The 20,445-nt window shown below is 44.3% G+C and overlaps 1 protein-coding gene across 1 annotated transcript in view; it reads left to right on the forward strand.

Moving 5' to 3' along the window:
• The window catches only part of LOC137949834 (protein translocase subunit SECA2, chloroplastic), a 93,116-nt gene that overhangs the window by 60,911 nt on the left and 11,760 nt on the right, over positions 1-20,445 (forward strand). Inside the window, exons 23-25 of the mRNA XM_068796039.1 lie at positions 1,132-1,249; positions 1,345-1,425; positions 14,298-14,377. Of these exons, the coding sequence (XP_068652140.1) occupies positions 1,132-1,249; positions 1,345-1,425; positions 14,298-14,377 (279 nt within the window). The remainder of the gene's footprint in view (positions 1-1,131; positions 1,250-1,344; positions 1,426-14,297; positions 14,378-20,445) is intronic.

Raw genomic sequence — 20,445 nt, forward strand, 5'->3', positions numbered from 1 at the left:
CGCGATACAAGAGTAAAATTTCCAAACTGCCCTTAATGAAACAACAGTTAATATATCGTGGACCAGGCACCCTCGAGAGGGGGGCTTCCCGCCCCCCTTCCAACCCTCACGGCGATCTTACCTTGAAGGTCGATCCACTTATCGATTCAGCATAGGGCGTTAATTAGGCTCCACAACTTAACACCAATAATATTATTGGGCAATGGATCAACATTAGGGGACTACCGGTTGAGCTTTGGCATAGCCAAACCTTCACCCAAATTGCTAAAGTCTTTGACAAACTGGAGAGTCTTATTATTTTTTTTTTTTTAAATGATGCTGAATTTTATTAAGAGAGCTCAAGCAAGCAGATTACAAGAGGGGAAGCCTTCCCAAAAAACGAGAGATTGTTGGGAGGTTCCGAATGGCCAGTGGGAGGAGCTATCTTTTGAACACCAGCTGATGACAGTCTGAGTCTCCTTCGATAAGAAGTTTTCCATGAAGCCGCTCTTTAAAGATTTAGAAGCGAATAGAAGAGCACTCATTTACATATCCTCACCTGTGGCCGGGGGCAGAGATCATCAATTTTCCAAGACCGGGGACAGGGGTCCCTTAAAGCATTCGGCAGGCGGCAACCAAGTCTTCTTGGAAGCAGAGATGGAGCCCAATTCGGCTAATTATCGACGTCCAAATCTCCCAAGAGAAAGGGCACAAGAGAAGCAGGTAGCTAACAATTTCTTCATTATCAACTTAGAGAATATTGTTGTGGCATAGTTCTCCCCCAGGAAGAACTATGAAGAAAATAAACAGACGAAGTGATCTGGCTAAACTACCCTTGATTGATTGTATCTAATAACTGTGATTGAAATTACAAAACTGCCCCTTATACTCTCGTCACTTAACATATACCTACTATGAAGAGTTTATACTACCAATACCTCGTAAAATTCCTACGTAACACCTGTACTTTCTAAAGGTAGCATGGGCTGCATCATTTGAGTACAAGTTTTACAATTCAGGGCTACATTTCGAACTGTACTGTTTCATTGTTATGACAAGAAATATGTGGTAGACAAATTTCAGTCTTTGAACTGCTTTACTTTTTTGTTGGTCATATCTCCAGTTGTTATTTATCCTCCATTTGGGCAATAGCTTGCAGGATGAGATGTTCCAGAAGTTTAATTTTGATACTGAGTGGGCAGTGAGACTTATATCAAAGATTACAAATGATGAGGACATACCGATCGAAGGCGATGCTATAGTTAAACAGGTGCAATTGAACCTTAGTTTATTCTGTAGCCTTTTATTATTTTTACTTGTGACATCTGAAACTGATTGATGGCTCACGTTCAATTTATTTTGTAGCTTTTGGCCTTGCAAATAAATGCAGAGAAGTACTTTTTTGGGATAAGAAAGAGCCTAGTAGAATTTGATGAAGTATTGGAGGTAAATTTTGCAACTAACAGTGTCAGAGTAATGTAGTTGTATAAATTGCTAGTTCTGTCATTGTTAATCTCCACTTGGTCATTGAGCTTTCATAGACCATTTAATCCCCCACATTTTGTGCATTTTTTATTGTTGACGAGTCATACCCTTGCATTGCCTTGTTTACTAAAATCAGTTAGCATGTGATTTATGAGGCTGGACTCCATGCCCTCCTTTATGGGATGTGGATTTTCACTCAGTCCTTGTTGTGTTCTCTAGTGGACGGTGATTCTTTGGTGGTCATTCCATAGTTCTCCCCCAGGAAGACTCTTCTCTGACAGTTTATCATAATGGTCCTTTACAAATTCAGTACTATCATACCTTATATATAGACTTATTTGCTTGCATAGGAGTATATTTTTAGAATCCTGTTGCTGAAGACTCCTTTCCACTTGGCTAGATGGGTTCCTTTTCATTTGGCTGAACCTCATTTTCTTCTATTTTAGTTTATGAGGATGAAATAGTTGTTAGGTAGCTCTTTTATTTTATTTTTGAAATGATGCTGAATTTTATTAAGAGAGCTCAACCGAGCAGATTATACGAGGGAAGCCTTCCCAAACAATGAGAGATTGCTGGGAGGTTTCGAATTTTGCCAATTTATCAACCAAAGAATTGGCTGATCTAGGAACGAGGTTCCAATTACAATAAATGGATGACACAATGTCAGCAATACAATCAATGATTGGCCAGTGGCGCCAAGGAGGGGAGCTTTCTTTTGAACACCAGCTGATGACAGTCTTTGAATCGCCTTCAATAATCAACTTGCCATGGAGCCGCTCTTTAAAGATTTGGAGGCCGAACAGAAGAGCACTCACTTCAGCAGTATTTGAATCAGCAATACCCACCGGCCCTGCATAGGATAGAATAGGGTCTCCACCGTTGTCTCTGAAAACACCACCAGCTCCTGCCGGCCCAGGACAGCCTAAAGCACTACCATCAAAATTGAGTTTGATGCAATCGTATTGGGGAGGATCCCAGGTCGACATAACCAGATTTCTACGGGGGCCCGCCATGTGCGCTATCAAACCCTAATTTTCTCGAAGGGAGACGCCTGATAGAGAAGCAAACTCCTTCTCAGAATGTAGCCAGCTCGAGATAAGGGAGAAGCTACATTATCCTAATGTAGCCCCATTTGAAGACCAATGTTCTGAATTATCTTGATCCAGACTTGCCATGAAAAGTCGCAATGTAAGAGAACATGCTGGACTGTCTCATCACACACACCACAAAGGGGGCAAGTGCGATCGGGGGCAGTGTAACCTCTTTTATGGAGGTTGTCTGAGGTGAGGATTTGTTCCCTGATGGCCGTCCACACGAAAAATTTGATTTTATTAGGCACTAAGAGCTTCCATGCCAGGTTTGCCTTGTGCTCATGCATGTTGTAATCTTGTTTTCTAATATAAGAGTAGGCGGATATAACTGTGAATCGGCCATTAATGCTGGGCTTCCATGTTAGTTTATCAACTGCATGCTCACGAATAGTAGTGTTGCTGAGTCTGGAGAGGAGAGAGCAAAAAGCAGTAGTTTCCTCATCATTTAATCCCTGGCGAAACGTAAGACTCCATGAGCGATCTCTCCAAGAATCAGCCACTAAGCAAGAGAGGTCCCTCACCACTCTAGAGAGCCCTGAGAAATCCTCGGAGAGGGGGCAGGGGCCACACCATTCATCCGACCAAAAGAGGAGGGTCCTTCCATTGCCTGTGTGAAAGGAAGTTGCATCTCTGAATATTGGGAGGAGCTTTTGAATTGATTTCCATATCGGGGATAGGAGCCGAGTAGCGCCATTCTCCCTCCACCAGGCACCCGAAGGTTGAAGATAGAACCTGACCATATCACCCCATAGGCTGTTATGCTTGATGTTGAAATTCCAGATCCATTTGAGCAAAAGGGCATTGTTCATCTCCTTCGTAGGCCGAATGCCTAAACCACTCCGATTCCAGGGCATGCAAATAACCTTCCAACTCACCAAATGGTATCTGAAGGTGTCCTCTGATCCTGTTGCAAACTGAGGCCGGACAGTGCATGAATGATAATAAATAGTTTGGCAGCCCCGACAAACAAGACTTGAGGAGAGTGAGCCCCCCAGCCGTAGATAAAAGCTTGCCCCTCCAAGTAGCTAGTTCCTTCTCAAATTTCTCAATAAGGGGGGACCAAAGCGTCGCCGAAGGCCGAGAGTCAAAGAGTGGTAGTGCAAGATATGTAGCTGGCAAATTTCCCACTGAGCACCCTAAATAGTCAGCCATTCCCTGAAGTACAGGTGAGTCAATATGATAGCCTAGGAGGGTGGTTTTCTTCCAGTTAATGTTTTGACTAGAAGCCAGTTCAAATAGTCCCAATACAGCACACAGGTTTAGGACCTGATCCATAGTACCAACCCCAAAGCAAATTGTATCGTCTGCAAACTGAAGGATCGGCACATCAAAGGTTGCACAGTCCGTCGTGGGGAGGAGCCAACCCAGGTTTTTGGCCGATTATATCAAAGATGATAGGTATTCCACTACCACATTGAAGAGCAAAGGGGAAAGGGGGTCTCCCTGCTTGATTCCCCTGGAACCCTTAAAATAACCGCAAGCCGTTCCATTGAGAAGAACGGAATAGCTTGCAGAGGAGATGCAACTTTGAATCCAGAAGCTCCATTTTTCCCCGAATCCCATCTTCCCCAGGAGAGTGTCCAAAAGCTTCCAATTAACTCTGTCAAAGGCTTTCTCAAAATCAAGCTTTAGGATGAATCTGGGAAGCTTTAAAGCCTTAAAATGGTGGATGAGCTCGTGACATGCCATGGCCGAGTGTAATATATTTCTTCCCTTGATAAAAGCACTCTGGCCATGATGGATGGCAATAGGGAGAACCGCTCTAAGGTGATTGGCAAGGAGGCGTGCAAGCACCTTGTAAGCACTGGTGGTGAGTCTAATTGGCCAAAAGTCATAGAAGGAATTTCTGCCCCTTCTTTTTTAGGGATTAGGGCAATAAATGAAGCTCCAATGCTCCTATATCTGATGTCATGCTGATAGAACGAGTGGACCATGCAGGCAATATCGTCTCTGATGAAGGGCCAGCATTGGCGATACAATTCTCCATTGAAACCATCCGGACCCGAAGCACGATCCAAGGGAAGACCCAAAGCTGCTTTTTCAATTTCCTTACCGGAGAAAAGGGAGCTCGATGAGACTAGCAGCGGCCGAAGGAATAGCCTGGAAATGAACCCTTTCGAAGAAAGGGCGAACTAGCTGGCCATCAAAGTATAATTCTACAAAAAAGTTCACCAGTGAGTCTGAAATAAGGGATCGATCCGAGGTACTCTCACCATTGACGCTGAACGCGGTAATGCGATTGGCTCTTCTCCGAGCAGAGGCGACTGCATGGAAGAATTTAGTATTGGCATCCCCCTCAATGAGCCATTTAAATCTTGCACGCTGCTTCCGGTGCACAAACTCACTATGAGCGAAGGACTGCATTTGCCCTTGAAGGGCGTATCTCTGAGTTACTTCTGAGGAAGAGAGGCTTCTAGATTCCTCTTCAGAGTCAAGAGTGGAAATCTGAGAAAGGACGACGGCTCTCTCAGCTGAGGAAGAGGCCTTTCTCGCAGAGGCCCATGATCGCAACAACGGCTTTAGCATCTTGAGTTTTGCTTGGAAATTGCACCCGGTCGAGCCCGTCACGACTATCCTCTCCTAGAAGGACTGGATAGAGGAGTCAAAAGGGGGGTCTGCCATCCAAGCATTGTTGAACTTGAAAGGGGGGGGGGGGGGGGGGGGGGGGCGGGGGCGCAGCTACTGCCGAAGTGGGTATCTACCATGATCGGCCAATGGTCGGAAACAACCCTATTGAGAATTTTTGCATGTGGCATTGCTGTATAATTGAAGCCAGTCGTTATTGGCTAAGAAGTGGTCAAGCTTGGAGAGGACGGGGGGTTGTCTGCCATTTGACCAAGTGAAGGTCTTCCCAGATAGGGTAACCTCATCAAGATCCCAACTGCCAATAAAGTTTGCAAATAGCCTCATGGAGGTAGTGATTCTCCGGAGGGTGGGGATTTCTCGTGGCAGAAGCGGGTAACATTGAAATCTCCCGCCAGCATCAAAGGAATGGGCCACCTCTGACAAGTCATCACAAGGTCATCCCAAAAGATATGTCTCTCATGGTGTCTAGTAGAACCATACACACCCACAGGGCACCAAATGTTCCCCGATCCTTTGTCTCTCAATTTGATTCCGAGTAAGTGCCACAGCAGCGATCGATCACCTCAATGGTATTAGTGTCCCACATAATCAGAATACCGCCAGCCAATCCAATCGCATCCACAGAGATCCATCTAGGCCCCTTTTGAGGCCACAACTCACGGATATATCCAAGGGGCAGAGAAGTCACCTTGGTAGAGGCAAGGAGGTCCCGAATTGTGCACAGCGACGCACGGATCCAATTCCTCAAACATTCCAAGAGATAATGATCATTGATAACTAGTCTTCTTCTTGGATTTCTCAGACAGGTGGTTATCTTCCCTGAGGGGCTCCGTGCACACGGCACCCATCACCTTGGCAAGTTCCACTATCTGTGCCCAGGTTTCTGGGTCAAATTTTTGTTGTTCTATCTGAAGAGCAGCCACATACTTCTGAGCTTTTTCCCCCGTCTCTGGAAGGATGAAGTCCCCTATCTCTAGATTGCAGGGGTATCTAGAAGTAGCACTGGGACCATCCTGGAGAAGCTGTCTCAACTGACCTCTATTCCGGCGCTGGTAGGTCGCAAGGGGAGGAGGAGGAGGAATTTTGGGGTGGGAATATCTCGGAGGTGGTGGAGGGGGAGAGTTCATTATTTGAGTGGTGGTTTGAGGGGTGTGAGGACTGTGGGATAGGGTTATAGGGAGGCCTGCGGGGCTTTTAATTGGGGGGGGGTAGATTCTATCAGGCATAGTATTTGTGGTGGGTGGGTGGTATGGCAGGCTGGAGGGAGGGACAACCAAGGAGGCAGCTGGAATAGAGTCATCGCCAACTGTAAGACTGGCTGGTTCAGGATGCATCTTCTGGGGAGAAGAGGTTGGGGTTGCTGCTCTCAATGAGTGGACAGGTGGAGAATCTCTGGATTTAGTTGTAGGACTCGGGGTCACATTTCTAAAATCTTGCATATCTGCCAACTCAATTTGAATCCAGAATCGGGCATTAGCCACCATAATGCATCGGAAGTAGCTTCCTTCACAAGGATGGATAGGATTGATGAGAATCCGGGCCTCATCAAGGCGATGCCAGTGCTCAGTTAGGGGCTCCAAAGCGATTATGTCACCAAACTCCGAGATGATGCTCGTGAAGACCTCATTGTGCCATAGATCCGCAGGGAAGCCGGTGACCGTAGCCCAGTGCCCAAATTGACTAGAAGGAGTCAAGGAGAGCCATTCTGATATCCCAATGATGCCCAAGGGGGTGTGGGGTGTGAGAGCAAGGGCCGCAAAAGACTCTGTCTGGGTTTCAAAGTGAACAAGCCAGGAGTGGGGGTTGAGGTAGAAAATTTTGGGTGTGTAGGGGAGGTGAAGCTCATCAATCAGTCATTGAAGTATGCTGGATTTGACAATACTGGAGGAGGTGTGGACTAGTATAGAGCGGGTCAGAGATTGTCGCCCTTTATGGAGCAAGTTAGGAGGGATTTGGATGGTTTTGGATTTTTTTAAAGGAAGAAGGTGTGTAGGAGCATGGTGTTCTGAAAAGAGGTTCTGAATGGCTGGGTTAGGGGGGTTACGTATTTTCGAAGGAAGGGGAGGGCTGGTGGGGGGGAGAAATGGGCTCAGAGGAGTGTTTTGTCGCTGATAAGGTTCAAGTATAAGGGGGGGGGGGGGGGGGGGGGGGGGGGGGGAAGCTCGGGTGGTGCTGCTGGCTATGGGGGCTCCCCCTGCCGGAGAGAGACTCTGGATGGCTTCTTCGAACTCCTTCCAGCCAAATCCCGAGTTTGTGGCCTCGGGAATAGATCCTAGCGAGCACTGTTGAGCCACGCAGATGGACGACACGGCACTCTCTTTGTCCCCGGAAGGAGCTCACCGACAGGAAGAAAATCGAATCCCGTGTCCAAAGTTCATGGGTTCGGTTAGCTTCGTTCGCGACTCGTTGGAACTAAAGGACGAAGCTTGAAGTGGCTTCCATCGGAATACAAATGAAGGACATCTTCTCTCCTACGGCAGAGGAGATGCGAATCATCTGTCCGGAGCTCCGGGTGACTTTCTCCACTGTAAATCTGTTTTTCCCGTAGCTGAAACAGAAGGGGGGGTTCCTTTTCTTGCGCTGAGAGATCGTCTTCCAGCTGGCTTCGAAATCTTCTGTAGGAGATTCCGTTGGCTCGTCAGAGGGAAGATTCAAGGTTTTCGAGTGTCTAACTTGACGCTTTTCTGTTTCGGAATTTCTGTGTCTTCTCAAAAAGTCAACCTCTTTCCGTCGGTCGGTGTCGGAGAAGGAGTCGGCATCCTTGCCGAAAGTCTGCCGTTGAAGGTTCCGGTCACCGGCCGCGGGGACGGTGATCGGAGAAGGATCTCGGTTTATTTTCGAAAATCGGCGCACGTTAGCACATAAGAAGCTAACGGCGCACGTTACGCGTTTCCCCGGCGCACATTACGCGTTTCACCGGCGCACGTTACGCGTAACGTTGATTCCTCTCCGAAATCGCCCTAAATCGCCTCTCACACTCTCTCACAAATCAAAAAAAAAAAAAAAATGCACGATGTTGATAGGTAGCTCTTACCTCTTTGGAAACATCATCTTGGCGCCGTTGCATATGCATCATCCCATTTTGACTGTGCAGCATACGAATTCGCCTAAGTCGTCTGTGTCGGTTGTGCCATGTTTATGTACGGCTGTGCTACCTATGCCGTGTCTGCCCGCATATCACTGAGGCATTAATTAGTGGCTCATGAATGTGGCTGCTTGACAAACTCCTCTCAAAACTCCTATGTTGTAGAATTTAGGATCCCATGAGAAGAATTTTAGAACAGCGAGGAAGGAGAAGAAGAAGAGAGAAAAGAGAGGAGAAGAAGAAGGACGTAGAGGGAGAGAGTTTGGTTTAAGGAAAGGATGGATTGCCTCAACCAAGAATGAGGGAAGCTGAATGAATTTCTGGGAAAAGAGGAGAGGGCTTCAATGCTCTACCTCTTAGCCAATGCCTTTATTTATAGTTTTACAATGCCCTTAGGGCTACAACTTGATAAAACAAAAGACATAAAATGAACACGTATTTACACCTTTATGCCATCTTTATGGAAAGTATCATATTTTACCCATATGTCACTCCTTTGATGTGTGGGTTTTTTGCCTTGAGCTTATGGGCTTGAGCCCATCTTCCAACACTCCCCCTCAAGATGGAGGAGAAAAGACATCATAAATATCCAGCTTGCCACATATAAAAGAAAGGATTTTAGATGTAACTGGTTTAGTGAGAATATCAGCTACTTGCTCTTGAAATGAAACAAGTTTGAGGGAGATTATTCCTGCTTGAAACTCCTCCTGTATAAAGTGACGATCCACCTCAATATGTTTAGTTCTTTCATGGAAGACTGGATTTGAAGTAATATGAATGGTTGTTTGGTTTTTTTTTTTTTTTTAAATGATACTGAATTTTATTAAGAGAGCTCAATTGAGCAGATTACAAGAGGGGAAGACTTCCCAAACAATGAGAGATTGTTGGGAGGTTCCGAATTTTGCCAATTTATCAGCCAAAGAATTGGCTGATTTAGGAACATGGTTCCAATTACAATGAATGGATGACACAATATCAGCAATACAATCAGTGATTGGCCAGTGGCGCCAAGGAGGGGAGCTATCTTTTGAATACCAGTTGATGGCAGTCTTTGAGTCTCTTTCGATAAACAGTTTGCCATAAAGCCCCTCTGTAAAGATTTGGAGGCCGAATAGAAGAGCACTCACTTCAGCAGTATTTGAATCAGTAATACCCACCGACCCAGCATAGGATAGAATAGGGTCTCCACTGCTGTCTTTGAAAACACCACCAACTCCAGCCAGCCCAGGACAGCCTAAAGCACTAACATCAAAATTGAGTTTGATGCAGTGGTAAGGGGGAGGATCCCAGGTGGCCATAACCAGATTCCTATAGGGGCCCGCCATATGCGTAATCAAACCCCAATTTTCCTAAAGGGAAAGGCCCGATAGAGAAGCAAACTCCTTCCTAGAATGTAACCAACTCGAGATAAGGCCCATTGCCTCAGAAGCTGTATTATCCGGGGTGCTAGCCTTGGAGTTGAATCTCCAGTTATTTCACTCGAACCATAGGCACCATGGGACATGCGCAAGGCATGCCAAGAGAATTATTTTGCCCAACCTAGGAAGGCAGATCTCCATAACCATCTCATAGGTGCCGAAAAGATACTGGTGTAGCCCCATTTGGAGACCAATCTTTTGAAATATTTTCATCCATAGTTGCCAAGAAAAATCACAATGTAAAAGAACATGTTGGACTGTCTCGTCGCACCACCACGAAGGGGACAAGTGCGATCAGGGTCTGTGTAACCTCTTTTATGGAGGTTGTTAGAGGTGAGGATTTGTTCCCTGATGGCCATCCACACGAAGAATTTGATTTTACTAGGCACTGAGAGCTTGCACGCTAGGTTTGCCTTGTGCTCATGCATGATGTAATCTTTCTTTTTAATGTGAGAGTAAGCAGATGCAACTGTGAATCGGCCATTAATGTTGGGCTTCCATGTCAGTTTATCAATTGCATGCTCACGAATAGTAATGCTACATAGTCTGGACAGGAGAGAGCAAAAAGCCGAAGTTTCCTCATCATGTAATCCCCGACGAAACGTAAGACTCTATGAGCGATCTCCCCAAGAATCAGCCACTGAGCAAGAGAGGTCCCTTGCCACCCTAGAGAGCCCCGAGAAGTCTTTAGAGAGGGAGTGGGGGCCACACCATTCATCCGACCAAAAGAGGAGGGTCCTTCCAGTGCCTGTGTGAAAGGAAGTTGGCTCGGAATATTTGGAGGAGCCTTTGAATTGATTTCCATATTAGGGATAGGAGGCGAGTAGCTCCATCCTCCCTCCACCAAGCACCCGAAGGTTGAAGATAGAACCTGACCATATCACCCCATAGGTTGTTATGCTTGATGTTAAATTTCCAGATCCATTTGAGGAAAAGGGCATTGTTCATCTCCTTCGTAGGCCGGATGCCTAAACCACCCCGATTGCGGGGCATGCAAATATCCTTCCAACTCACGAAGTGATATCTGAAGGTGTCATCTGATCCTCTCCAGAGAAAACGCCGACGGACGGCGTCAATCCTGTTGCAAACGGAGGCCGAACAGTGCATGAATAATAATAAATAGTTTGGTAGTCCTGCCAAACAAGACTTGAGGAGAGTGAGTCGCCCAGCAGTAAATAAAAGCTTGCCCCTCCAAGTTGCTAGTCTCTTCTCAAATTTCTCAATGAGGAGGGGACCAAAGCATCGCCGAAGGCCGAGAGTCAAAGAGTGGTAATCCAAGATATGTAACTGGCAAATTTCCCACTGAGCACCCCAAATAGTCAGCCATACCCTGAAGCACAGGTGAGTCGATATCATAGCCTAGAAGGGTGGTTTTCTTCCAGTTAATGTTCTAAACAGAAGCCAATTCAAATAGTTCCAATACAGCACGCAGTTTTCGGATCTAATCCATAGTACCAACCCCAAAGCAAATGGTATCGTCTGCAAACTGAAGGATCGGTTGTTATGGGACATCCTGGTTATGGGTCTGGGTTAAGTACCTATGTCTTCCGCTCCTAATAGGCCAGTCTTTTGGGTAGTATTGGCTAGGTGCTTGACTCAGAACTCTGAAGTTAAGCGAGCCTAAGCGAGAGTAATTCTAGGATGGGTGACCTCATGGGAAGTACTCTTGCCTAGGTGCTTAACATCGGCACGTCAAAGGCTGCACAGTCCCACGTGGGGAGGAGCCAACCCAAATTTTTGGCCGAATAGATCAAAGAGGATAGATATTCTGCTACCACATTGAAGAGCAAAAGGGAAAGGGGGTCTCCCCGCCTGATTCCCCTGGATCCCTTAAAATACCCGCAGGCCGTTCCGTTGAGAAGAACGGAGTAGCTTGAAAAGGAGATGCAACTTTGAATCCAGAAGCGCCATTTTTCCCTGAACTTCCCCAGGAGGGTGTTTAATTCCTAACAAAGAGAAGGGGCATATGAGGAGCAGGTGGCTAACCGTTTCTTCAGCGACATGGTAGAAAGGGCAAATGGGTCCACCCCTAGCTGGCAACGATTTCTGAGATTGTCAGCAAAGAGAATTTTGTTTAAGCAAACACTCTATATGAAGAATTTTACTTTGGGGGGAGTACTGAGATGCCATGTGAACTCCACTGCATGTTTGGGACTATGTGCGGTCCAACCTCGAATGACAAGATAGGCAAAGGAGACTGAAAAGGAGCCAGTCTTATCCGGCCACCAAATTAATTTGTCTGATCTGTTTGCTTGCATTTTGGTCCTCTATAAGGTATCCCAAAAGTGACTGGTTTCCAGAGCTTCAAGTTCCGATAGGCCACGACGAAGTTGAATATTCCATCCCCCATTATTGGTGACTTCGGCAATGGTAATTTTCCTCAATCTTGAAATTCTGAGGAGGCTAGGAAAGGAGTTCTGAAGAGGCATATCGCCCGACCACCAGTCTTCCCAAAATCTAATATTTTGGCCATTTCCCACATAGAATTGAACAGACGAGGAAAAAAAGGGGATAAAAAGGTAGAGGGATCTCCAGATAGGAGATAAAAGCCTTTTGTTTCCCCCTTCGGTCCACCAAAACGAAGTAATGCCGAGCTTTGATAGCACCATATCTTTCCAAAGGTTTGGAGTAGATGAGTTGAGTCTCCAAATCCATTTAAGAGTAGGGCACGATTCATATCTCTGGTAAGTCAGATTCAAAGGTCTCCAAGGGTCTTTGGGGGGCAGACATCTACCCAACTGACCAAATGGTACTTTCTGAGCTGGTTCCTCTCCAAAGAAAACGCTTCTTCATCTTATTCAGCTGTCGGCAAACAGAAACCAGACAAGGCAGGAAGGATAGGTGATGATTTGGGATGCCAGCAATGTTTGATTTTAAAAGGGTTAGCCTTCCTACTTGCTAAGTAATCGACCCTTCCAGGAGGCAAGACGCATCTCCATCTTCTCAGTAATTGGAGTCCAGAGGTCTTTGCAAATGTGGCTCGAAAACAGAGAGAGACCAAGGTAGATGCATGTGGTGGATGAGATTGAGCAACCAAGGGCTTCAGCCATTTCCAAGAGGGAGTTTGGGTTTATATTGAACCCTATCAAGCAAGTTTTCCCCCAATTTACTTTCTAACTTGAGCAGATTTCGAAGAGTCCCATAATTGTCTTGATTCTTCTGATGTTATCCATAGTTCTTCCTCTGAAAATCAGAGTGTCATCCGCATATTCGAAGATAGGGATATTGAAGGCCGAGGAGTTGCGGAGAGCGACGTGAGAGGCGATTTGTGCGCAAATCAAGAGGAGAGAAACGTTACACGTAATGTGCGCCGAATCGACGCATATCGTGTGTCGGAGAAATGCATAACGTGTGCCATTAGCTTCGAATAAGACTCAAAGACTGTCATCAGCTGGTGTTCAAAAGATAGCTCCCCCCCTTGGTGCCACTGGCCTATCACTGATCGTATTATTGACATTGTGTCATCCATTCATTGTAATTGGAACCTCGTGCCTAGATCAGCCAATTCTTTGGCTGATAAATTGGCAAAATTCGAAACCTTCCAGCAATCTCTCATTGTTTGGGAAGGCTTCCCCTCTTGTAATCTGCTCATTTGAGCTCTCTTAATAAAATTCAGCATCATTTAAAAAAAAAAAAAAACCGAGGAGTTGCTGATTGGGTTTAGCCATCCACATTCTTTGGCTGAGAAGAACATAACAGAGAGAAATTTCACCACAATGTTGAAGAGGAGATGCGTCTAATCCTTTGCTACTGAAATCTGGTTATTCTGTTCTCATCAATTTAGACTCTCAAATTGTTTTCAAAAAACACTTGCTGATTGGATTTCTGAGATGTGTTCATTTCCCTTATCAAAGCTAGGAAAGTCTCTATGGAAATTAACAGGTGCTGTTGAAACTTTGACATTTAATTGGAGACACGTTACTATTTGTTCTCCTAGATCTGTACTACATAGAGAGGCATGAACAACTCCTCTGCCAGGTCATCTCAAACTAAATTTTGATGAGAGTTCAAGTAGTAACCTGAGTCTAAGTAGAATAGGAGGCAGTATCAGAAACCATCAACAAAGGCTGAAATTGGAGTTTTACTAGAAGGCCATCAATTAAATCGACTTCACTTTAATCAACTGTAGATTATTGAAGATAACTCCACGCTTGTCTTCTCTTGGGGAAAGGCATGGCTGATCTGTGGCTGTTTGATAGGCATCTTCTACAAATTATGGATTTGATTGCACCACTTCAAGTAGTGTGGCAGCACATACTCTGAACAACAAATTCAGTGGCAGACTCTTTGATAAAAGGAGGAATTGCATGTCCCCAGCTAGTTATTTCCATGGGTTCACAACTATAATTGGCCAATAGTAGTGTTTATGTTGTTCTTCTAGATTTTTTCTAGCGTGATTGTGGGTTCTTAAACCCTATGTGATATTTTTTTTATCATTTAATAATTTATTTATTTTTGCCAACATACAAAAAAATTCCTCATCAAGTTGGTAGTCCTCTCATTTTATCACATTATTTTTCTCTTTGGTTTCTTTCTGATGAATTAGTTTTATTTTACTTGCTTGCTATTTCCTGAAAATATAATTTTTAGCTTGTTTGTAATCAACATCATATGAAGTATTTATTGATGCTATGAACAATTGAATTCGACCAGGTGCAAAGAAAGCATGTTTATGACTTGAGACAGTTAATATTAACTGATGATTCAGAAAGTTGTTCACAACATATCTTTCAGTGAGTTGACTTCCTTTTCCATTTTAAGCTGGTGTTCTCACTGCTATGCATATGTATCTTGCCTTTTTTTCCATACTGACAGAATAAATGTTCTTTGATATTTCCTTTATATTGGATGACAAGAAGACTGAAAGGCCTTTTTTTCTTGTTTATATGTCAGTACGACCAATCCTTCATAACTGATTCTGTTGAAAATATTTAGATGGCTAGATCTTTGCTGAAGTTATAAGTTGTTGTAGGCAATTACAAACGGCAGTTGGCTACATGGATGCTACTGCTTTAATTCATCTTGTGAAGAAACTAGATAGTCGTTATAGCTGATATAAAAAAAGTGGCCCTTAAAGACGTAGAACAAGATGTAGTTAAGGTAGTTACAATGGCTGAACCACAGCCCCCACCCGCGGGCTTCCTCAAGCTGAATTTTGATGGTAGCACCAAAGGTTGCCCGGGTCCTGCTGACTTAGGTGGAGTCATTCACTCGGCTAATGGTACTCTTTTTGCTGCCTACGCTGCCTGCCCCTCTTGGAGTCTTGGACTCCACTACTGCTGAACTCACGAGCCTCCTTCGTGGCCTCACTACCTACGTAACAGATTCTCCAAGCCTCTGATCACCGAGGGAGACTCCAAAATCATCATTGACTGGTATGCTGAAGCTGAAGCTATTAGGAATTAGACGCCCTAATTCAATACTAACGAGAGAACTAATAATCGCAGAAGAAGAAATAAAGTAAACACAGAAAACAACAAGATTTATAAGGGTTCACCTCAAGGTGAGACTACATCCTGTCTTCCGTTGCTGCAATAATTCACTATGATGATGTAGTTTACAAGAGAAATTGCACACACAAGTGTTTTTCTCTAACCTATCTCTACAACAACTGATGATCCTCAATGATGACCCTAAAGCAGCGCCCCCAGATATAAAGAGAAAACTAGGGCAACCGAAATACAAGTGTGCAATCCCCAAACTACCCTTAGTGAAACAACAGTCAATATATCGTGCCGACTCTGCGTAAGGCGTTAATTAGACTCCACAACTTAACAAAAGCCCCCCTGGAAACATTGGGATACCTATTTGGACATTTGTAGCATTGCCTCGAACCTTCAATGTACCTGGAATCATACCCTGCTCAGCCAATTCTTTTGTTGACAAACAAGCCAGATTTGGAACTTCCCTTCAATCGCTGATTGTAACAAGAGAGTTCCCCTAGCTATACTCTTCTCTTCTTAATAATATTCACTCCATTTAAAAAAAAAAAAAAAAAGATGTAGAACAAGAGTAATGTTTAACTTACGGGTATTACAGTCATTTTACTCCTGTAACATTGTCCTACTAATTTACTTAGAAATCTAGTAGTGAAAAGGTATAAGAGTCTTACTTTCCTTTCTTATTTTCCTGGTTATGACTCGTGTCTATGCAGGAATGGAGGGTCAGTTTTGTCATTTACTGTAATTATCACTCAAGTCTTTAATATGAGGGTTAGAGGTCGATCTGAACCTCTAATGTGACTGCAGCAGTTTTGTCTATGCTGGAGTTTGAGGTCACATCTATGCTTGAATGGAGGGGCAGTTTTGTCATTTACTGTAATTGTCAATCAAGTCTTTAATATAAGGGTTAGAAGTCAATCTGGACCTCTAACGAGACTGCAGCAGTTGCTGAAATTGCTTCTTCTCTATTGTACAGTCTCTCTTTCTCATTACTTCTCTATTTCTTCTCTATTTCTTCTCTCTAACTTTCACATAAATGATGCTGAATTTTATTAGGACAAAAACTCAAATGAGCAAATTACAAAGGGGGGAAGCCTTCCCAAACAATGAGAGATTGTTGGGAGGTTCCGAATTTTGCCGATTTATCAGTCAAAGAATTGGCTGAGATTCCAATTACAATGAATAGATGACAGAATGTCAGTAATACAATCGGTGATAGGCCAGTGGCGCCAAGGGGGGGAGCTATCTTTAGAACACCAGCTAATGACAGTCTTGGAGTCTCCTTCAAAAAGCAGTTTTCCATGGAGACGGTCCTTGAAGATTTGGAGACCGAATAAAAGAGTACTCACTTCAGTAGTATTTGAATCAGCAATGCCCACTGGCCCAACATAAGATAGAATAGGGTCTCCACTACTATTTCTGAAAATACCACCAGCTCTAGCCGGCCCAGGACAGCCTAAAGCACTGCCATCAAAATTGAGTTTGATGCAATCGCTAGGGGGAGGATCCCAGGTAGCCATTACCATTGTCCTAGAGGGGCCCGCCATATGTGCTATCAAACTCCAATTTTCCCGAAGGGAAACACCTGATAGAAAGGCAAACTCCTTTCTGGTATATAGCCAGCTCAAGATAAAGCCCACTACATGAGAAGTCGTATTGTCCAGGGTGCTAGCCTTGGAGTTGAATCTCCGGTTATTTCGCTCTAGCCATAGGCACCATGGGACATGCGCAAGATATGCCACGAGAATTAACTTGCCCAACCTAGGAAGGCGGATCCCCATAACCATCTCATAAGTGCCGAAGAGGTCCTGGTGTAGCTCCATTTGGAGTCCAATCTTCTGAAATATATTCATCCAGACTTGCTAAGAAAATCCACAATGTAAGAGAACATGTTGAACTGTCCCATTGAATACACCACAAAGGGGACAAGTACGATCAGGACTGGTGAAGCCTCTTTTATGGATTTTTTCCTTGATGGTCGTCCAAACAAAAAATTTGATTATATTAGGCACTGAGAGTTTTCATGTCAGGTTTGCCTTTTGCTCGTACATGTTGTAGTCTTGCTTTTTGATATGAGAGTAGGCGGAACCAACTATGAATCGGCCACTGATATTGGGCATCCATATCAGTTTATCATCTGCATGCTCACGGTTAATAATGTTGTTGAGTCTGGAGAGGAGAGAAAAAAGCCAAAATTTCCCCATCATCTAGTCCCCGACGAAACAAGAGACTCCACGAATGTTCCCTCCAAGAATCAGCCATTAAGCAGGAGAGGTCCCTAGCCACCCTAGAGAGCCCCAGGAAGTCCTAAGAGAGTGGGCGGGGGCCGCACCATTCATCCGACCAGAAGATGTCGGTCCTTCCGTTGCCTGTGTAAAAGGATGTTGCATCTTTGAATTTTTTTTTTTAACTAATTTCCATATTGTGGTTAAGATGCGAGTGACGCCACCCTCCTTCCACCAGGCACCCGAAGATTTAAGGTAGAACCTAAACATATCTCTCCATAGGCTGTTATGTTTGACTTTGAAGTTCCAAATCCATTTGATTTTCCTTCGTAGGCTGGATGCCTAATCCACCCCTATCGCAGGGCATGCAAATATCCTTCCAACTCACCAAATGATATTGAAGGTGTCTTCTGATCCTCTCCAGAGAAAGTGTCGACGGATGGCATCAATCTTTGAGCAAATGGAGGCCGGCCAGTGCATGAATGATAGCAGATAGTTTGGCAACCCTACCAAACAAGACTTGAGGATTGTTGAGAATATGGCTCATATAATCTAAGGTTGGGGGGGGATACCTCTAGGGTTTAATATTATATGAAGATTATGTAACCCTGATTATCATTAGTGAAGATTTATCCCTATCGCTCCAGTGGATGTAGGCTCAGCCAAACCACCGTAAATTTTGTCTCGTCCGTTCTTAATTTCGTTCTTCATTCAACAAGGAGAGTGAGACGCCCCACTTTAGATAGAAGTTACCCCTCCAAGCGACGCCGAAGGCCGAGAGTCAAAAAGTGGGAGCCTAGAAGAGCATCCCAAATAATCAGCCATAGCCCGAAGCACAAATGAGTCGATGTGGTAGCCTAGAAGAGTGGTTTTCTTCTAGTTGATGTTCTGACCAGAAGCCAATTCAAATAATCCCAAAATAGCACGTAGTTTTCTGATCTGATCCATAGTACTAACCCCAAAACAAATGGAATCATCTGCAAACTCAAGGATCGGTATATCAAAGGTTGTGCAGTCTGTCGTGGGGAAGAGCCATCCCAAGTTCTTGGCCGAATAGATCAAGGATGATAGATATTTTGCCACCATATTGAAAAGCAAGGGGGAAAGAGGGGCAACTGCTGAAGTGGGTATGAACCATAATCGTCCAATGATCAGAAACGACCCAATTGAGAACTTTACCTGTGACATTGCTGTAAAGCACGGGCCAATCATTGTTGGCTAAGAAGCGGTCAAGCTTGGAGAGGACGGTGGGTTGTCTACCATTTGACCAAGTGAAGGTCTTCCCAGATAGGGTAATCTCGTCCAGTTGTTGAATTTATGGAAAAGAGAATACTTCATTGACTTATTGTGATCATAGAACATGAACCTCCATTTATAATAGAGGAAGGTAGTAGAGTCCAATTACAATTAAACTACCTTTGTCCCAATTACACCCAAACTCTAACACTTAAAGATAAGTCCTAGCATAATTAAATAACCAATATAAATAGAAGACTAACATGATTAAAACACCTTGAAACTGAAACTCTTCTGTGAGACCTACTTCCATAATAATTTTGGCTCTGTAAGACTTCTTATTGTGTAGGACTCATCATGCCACCTCACGTGATTATGGTGGGTCCCTCCAGCTCGTGTGATCATGGTGAGTCCATATCTTATGGGCTTGGGCCCATCTTCCAACACTCTTGGATATGTGGGCCTTCCTTGGTCGTGTGGGCTTGGGCGCATCTTCCAACACCAATAAAGTCAACAAAAAGCCTCATGGAGGTTGTGATTCTCCGAGAGGACAAGGATTTCTCATGGCCGAAGCAGGTAACGTTGAAGTTGCCCGCAAGCATCAGAGAAATACGCCACATCTAACAAGTCCTCAAGAGGTCATCCCAGAAGAGATGTCGCTCATAGTGTCTGGTAGGGCCATAAACACCCACTAAGCACCAAATGTTCCTCGAACCTTTGTCTCTCAACTTGATTCCAAGGGAGTAGGTCCCACACCAGTAGGATGCCGCCAGCCGATCCCACCACATCCACTAAAGCCCAACTGGGCTCCTTAAGGGGCCACAACTCGCGGATATAACCAAGGGGTGGAGAAGTCGCCTTGGTTTCTTGAAGTACAACTACATTTGCCTTGGTAGAGGCAAGGAGGTCCCGAATGGAAGCGCGGCAACGCAAGGACCCAATTCCATGAACATTCTTAGAGAGAATAATCATTGATCATTTTTCTTCTTTTTGGACTTCTTAGATGGGACCTCCTTGCCTTGTCCTCTATGACCTCCACGTCCATGGGACCTTGTCCTCTGCGACCTCCACGTCCACGGGGTGTTTTTGAACGACTTGGTATAGACTAATATTGAGAGCAACAACCTTTGTCCCTTTATTTTCCATGTTGCCTCTTGTAACCATAGTTGTCTCTTCTTGCCCAACTCTATTAATGCCTTCCCAATCCTCAGTAACCAGTATAGGGGGATCATGTCTGATGTATTTAGCCATTCTTCTAGCTTTCAGAAATAAGAATAGACCTTGACTAATTCACATAGTTTGACCCATTCAATCTGATGGATGTTATCTATGTTGAAGAGAAGATATGGAAGGCTCTTACAATACTCTCACAATAAGAAATCTCACAGTGCCAGAATTAATATGGTGGAGTTTTACAGGAGTCTCACGGAAGAATCTCAGTTTAAAGGTGTTTTAGTTATGTTAGTCTACTATTTATGTTGAGTTATTTAATTATGCTTGGACTTATCTTTAAGTGTTAGAGTTTGGGTGTAATTGGACTCTACTACTTTCCTCTATTATAAATAAGGGTTCATGTACTTAGATTATATCAAGTCGATGAAGTTTTTCTCTTTTCCATAAACTCAACAATTTAAATAGGCTGAGATTGTTTTCCACAGCTGTCATATGGAGAACAAATTGTGTGCTGGATTCAGCCATCTGATTTCCTCAAAAAACTCACAATTCAATGCAAATAGTTGTCTGATTACCCAAAGGATCACTTTCCCCAATTAAATTTACCATGTGTAGCAAAGTGGGCCCCACAATCAAAGGAATTAGGACAATTTCACTCAAAAGTACCCAACCTTCAATTGACAGCAGTTGCACTTTGCAATTGAGATTGGAAATTGAGCAAAAAGC

The sequence above is a fragment of the Aristolochia californica genome, unplaced genomic scaffold, assembly GCF_029961685.1.
Source record: "Aristolochia californica isolate CCGP_79_NKW_82.1479 unplaced genomic scaffold, dmAriCali1.0.hap1 SCAF_14, whole genome shotgun sequence".
Lineage (NCBI taxonomy): Eukaryota > Viridiplantae > Streptophyta > Magnoliopsida > Piperales > Aristolochiaceae > Aristolochia > Aristolochia californica.